This window comes from Colobus angolensis, unplaced genomic scaffold, assembly GCF_000951035.1.
Source record: "Colobus angolensis palliatus isolate OR3802 unplaced genomic scaffold, Cang.pa_1.0 Scaffold28, whole genome shotgun sequence".
NCBI lineage: Eukaryota > Metazoa > Chordata > Mammalia > Primates > Cercopithecidae > Colobus > Colobus angolensis.
In genome coordinates this window covers 7,220,472-7,225,335 of record NW_012116043.1, presented here as the reverse complement: position 1 = coordinate 7,225,335, position 4,864 = coordinate 7,220,472, and the positions used below count along the sequence as shown (strand labels likewise).

Sequence of the window (4,864 nt, the reverse complement as noted above, 5' to 3'; positions counted from 1 at the left end):
CCAGGATGGTCTCGATCTCCTGACCTCGTGATCCGCCCGTCTCGGCCTCCCAAAGTGCTGGGATTACAGGCTTGAGCCACCGCGCCCGGCCGCTCACTATTTAATTAATTCTCCCTTGGAAACCGGTTAATCATCCTAACACTCCAGGAAGATGCGCCATGCTTATTTCATGGCTTGGCGCATCCTGGACAGGCTGTGTACCCCTTGAGGGACTTGTGCCCTTTGGAGAGGCCATGTTCTAGTCCATTTATACTAAGTGAGAGCATACACCTGTTCCGCTCCCCTCATGGGCACCTTTTCTTGTAAAGAAACAAAAGAGCCAGCAGAATCCACAGTCTTTCTATGTTCCGTCTGATCTCTATTATGTTTTGCTCATTTGCCTTGCCTTGTGTTCGTTGTGGTTAGGACGGGCTTGACGGAAGCTGAAGCTGCGTGGGTTGGAAAGCCCGGTCAAAGCTTAGTCTCTTGCCTGGGTTGAGTTAATGATGTCCCTCCTGGAGAACTTCCTCTCTGCAGTTCTTTCACATCTGTGGTTCTACGATGCTTTGGCCCCTATAGGAATTCAGACCGGAAGGTGTGTAGTGTATGAAGGGAACCGGAAGACCTGTGAAGTCTCTGCCTGGTGCCCCATCGAGGAAGTGGGAGAGGCCCCCCGGTGAGTTGCATGGGGAGACAGACACAGTGGCCCTCAGCAGCGACCAGATGAGCCCTTGCCAAGGTTGCTTGGGCCTTCCCCTCTCAGCACAGCCCTGCAAAGTCCTGGGTCCTACTGGCTTGGGGACCCCTGTGCTCTGGATGCACTGCTTGGCACAAACTAGTGTCTCTGGGAGGGCCCTGGTGGTTGGTAAACTATTGTAACAATTCTGTACCAACTGGTAAATAGCTACTACCCTGAGCATCCTTGGGTGTCCCTGGCACCCTTCCCTCCCCCAGATCTTCCAGAGTACCCCCAGACCCCCTCCTCTAGTGCCACAGCAGGATCCCTTCTGACTTGTCAGTGTCCATACTGAGTGATTAAGGATAGGAAGGAAGGAGGGAGATGGAAGGGAAGGATGAAGCAAGGAAAGAGAAGAGGAAAGGGAGGAAAAAGGAGAAAAAGAGAAGGGGGGAGGGTAAAAGAGGGGAGGGAAAGGAAGTTTTCTCAAATTAAATGCTCACAATGACATACAGATTTGGTGGTCCCTTGTATTGATGCTTCGCTTCAATACACAAAATCATGATGTCAAATCTCAGAAGCCACAAGGGCTGACGTATTTCAGCAAAGAAAGAAAGACCTGGATTCAATTCCTAGCTCTAACACTTTTTGCTGTGTGTCCTTGGGCAAGTGGCTTAACCTCTCTGAGTTTCAGTGTCCTCACCTGTAAAAGCAAAATAATAATTTCACCAACCTCATAGGGCTGTTGTAAGGACTAAATGAGATGATACTTGTACAGTTATTGTAAGGTAAGCCCCATGCCTGGCTTATACACACACACACACAAAAAATCTGCCCCTGGAGGTGTGTGGTTCTAGACCAGCACTGTCCAATAGAACTTTATGCAGTGATGGAAATGTTCTGTATCTGTGCTGTCCAATAGGGCAGCTACTAGGTACATGTGGCTATTGAGTACATGAAGTGTGACTACTGAATTTTTGAAAGATAGATAGATGATAGATAGATAGATAGATGATAGATAGATAGATAGATAGATAGATAGATAGATAGATAGATAGATAGATAGATAATGGATAGATAGAGTCTTGCTATGTTGCCCAGGCTGATTTTGAACTCCTGGGCTCAAGCGATCCTCCTCCTGCCTTGGCCTCCCAAAGTTTTGGGATTACAGGTGTGAGCCATTGCTCCCAGCCTGAGTTTTTCATTTAATTTAAATTTAAATCGCCACACATGTTTAGTGGCTGCCACATTGGACAGCGCAGTTCTAGACCAACGTGATTCAGGATCATTCCCTCAGCATCGTGGAGCAAAGAGAAAATCACCCCAAGCTGGCTCATAGAAGGCTCAGGCAAAGGTTTCCCAATGCCGGGACAGGGGGTACGCTCAGCACCATCACCCCTTATGGTTCTCAATTGCCAGTAGCTCCACTCAGGTTCATTTCTAGGTCAGGGGCATTTCTTTGTCACAGAAGGAATCATCCAGTTCTGGGAGATACAGCAGCCTCCACTCAGGTAGTCCTTGGTTCAAGACAAGCGGCCCTTGACTGACTGTGGTTTCAGTTCCAGCTCCGCCATCAACTCACTCATTAAATAAACTGCATCTCCAGTGTGCCTGCCGCTGGGCTGGATTTTGACGTGACCTGGGCAAGCAACTCCCTGAACTTCAGTTTCTCATATATTATATGAATTAGCTAAGATGGTTCATTTAATCATTCATTCAACACATCCATCACCATGTAGTAGGTGTTAGATATTTATCTCATATGTAACTATGCATAAGAGACTTTGCTAAGGTTTAGGTAAAATACAAGTCCCAGATATGGAGCAAGTCCCAACCACTGTACATACCTGAATGTGTAATTATATCAGTGTGAGAGGTGCCACAGGAAATGCCATTGGGTCTTGTATTAGTCCATTCTCACACAAAGAACTACCTAGTCAGGTGCGGTGGCTCACACCTGTAATCCCAGCACTTTGGGAGGTTAAGGCAGGCGGATCACTTGAGGTCAGGAGTTCGATACCAGCCTGGCCAACATGGTGAAACCCTGTCTCTACTAAAAAATACAGAAATTAGCCAGGTGTGGTGGCACACACCTGTAATCCCGGCTACTCGGGAGGCTGAGGCAGGAGAATCACTTGAACCCGGGAGGTGGAGGTTGCAGTGACCTGAGATGTGCCACTGCACTCCAGCCTGGGTGACACAGTGAGACTCCATCTCAAAAAAAAAAAAACAAAAAAAAACCACTACCTTTTTTTTTCAGTAAGAGACCGAATACTTTATGAAAAAGAGAGGTTTAATTGACTCACAGTTCCACAGGCCTAACAGGAAGCTTCAGGAGACTCACATCATGGCAGAAGGCAAAGGGGAAGCAAACACATCTTACCATGATGGAGCAGGAGGGGGCTGCGGGGGATGTGCCGCGCACTTCAGATCAGGTCGTGAGAGCCCACTCGCTATCAGGAGAACAGCAAGGGGGAAGTCCGGCCCCATGACTCAGTCACCTCCCACCAGGCCCCTCCTCTGACACGTGGGGATTACAATTCGAGATGAGGTTTGGGTGGGGACGCAGAGAAAAACCGTATCAGATCTCAAGAAGGGAGAACTTCTTGGAGGAGCTGGAGGGGCTTTGTGGAGAGTTTCAGAATGCTTTGCCCACTAGGTTTGCTGTATCCATTTCTCTTCACGCATCCCAAAGACCAAACCAAGAAACCAGAAACCTCCGGTCCCACTGGCCCATGGGCTCCCTCGGTCCCCGCTGTCACTGATGGCCATTTTGCACGTCTCTCTCCCAGGCCTGCTCTCTTGAACAGTGCGGAAAACTTCACCGTGCTCATCAAAAACAATATCGACTTCCCCGGCCACAACTACACCACGTAAGTGCCCAGGCTGCCTCGCTGTCTTAGTTATCTACTGCTATGTAATAAATTATCCCAAACCTCAGAAGCCTGAAACAAGAAATGCCTATTGTCTCCCAAGGTTTCTGTGGGTCAGGAATCTGGGAATGACTTTGCTGTGTTGTTCTCACTCAAGGTCTGTCAGGTTGTAGCCAAGCTGTCAACCAGGGCTGCAGTCATTTCTAGGCTTGACTGGAGCTGGAGAACCCTTATCCAAGCTCTCACACAGTTGCTGGTGGGAGGGCTCAGTTCCTCGCCCTAGGACCACTTGAGTATCCTTGGTATATGGCGGCTGGCTTCTCCCAGAGCAAGTGACCCAAGAGAGATAGAGCAAGCAACCGAGAGTATAACCGAGATGCAACCAAGAGTCTAACCAAGAAGCAACCAAGAGTATAACCAAGATGGAAGCCACAGTTTTTGGGAGCAACACTTCTGCCATATGCCATTGGTGACACAGATCAACCCTGGTCCAATGTGAAAGGCCACTGCCCAGGGGCCCCAGGAGGCAGGGATCGTTTGGGGCTTTCATGGAACCTCTCCACCACACTGGCTCACTCCTGGGAAAGAGACAGATCTGTTTTCACTCGATGTTTGGTTGTTTGCTTTTAATTATGCACAGGAGAAACATCTTGCCTGGTTTAAACATCACTTGTACCTTCCACAAGACTCAGAATCCACAGTGTCCCATTTTCCGACTAGGAGACATCTTCCGAGAAACAGGCGATAATTTTTCAGATGTGGCAATTCAGGTTGGTGGTGCTTTGTACACTGGGATGTGGGGCTATGTGTCTGGGGATGGAGGATGTCAAACGGCCAAGAGGCCGGGCCACTGGGTCTTCACAATGTGGCTCACATTTACTGAGCATTTAGTAAATCCACCCACTGTGCTAAGGGCTTTACCTACGCTACCTCATCAAATCCCAAAACAACCTTATGAGCGAGAGCTACCTGGTGTATTCCTTTCCTATGGCTGCCGTAACAAGTTACCAAAGCTTACCGGCTTAAAACAACACATATTTGCTTATGTTGCCAGAGATCAGAAGTTGGAGACGATTTTCCCTGAGCCAGGGCCATGCTCCCTCCGGGGCTTTAGGGGAGAATGCAGTTCCTCGGCTTTTCCACCTTCTGGAGCTGCATTCTTTGCATTTCTTCAAAGCCAGCAGCATGGAATCTTGCCTCAGTGGCCACTTTCACTCCCTATCCTGTGTCCAATCTCTCCCTGCCTCTGTCTTTTTTTTTTTTTTTTTTTTGCAGAGTTTCCCTCTTGTTGCCCAATCTAGAGTGCAATGGCGCCATCTTGGCTCATTGCAACCTC

At 48.6% G+C, this 4,864-nt stretch overlaps 1 protein-coding gene across 2 annotated transcripts in view; it reads left to right on the top strand.

The window, feature by feature from the left end:
• Positions 1-4,864, top strand: part of P2RX7 (purinergic receptor P2X, ligand gated ion channel, 7) — a 53,094-nt gene that overhangs the window by 30,194 nt on the left and 18,036 nt on the right. For both annotated transcript variants that reach the window (XM_011948526.1, XM_011948525.1), the window contains 3 exons: positions 559-655; positions 3,448-3,528; positions 4,169-4,298. In XM_011948526.1, the coding sequence (XP_011803916.1) occupies positions 559-655; positions 3,448-3,528; positions 4,169-4,298 (308 nt within the window). The remainder of the gene's footprint in view (positions 1-558; positions 656-3,447; positions 3,529-4,168; positions 4,299-4,864) is intronic.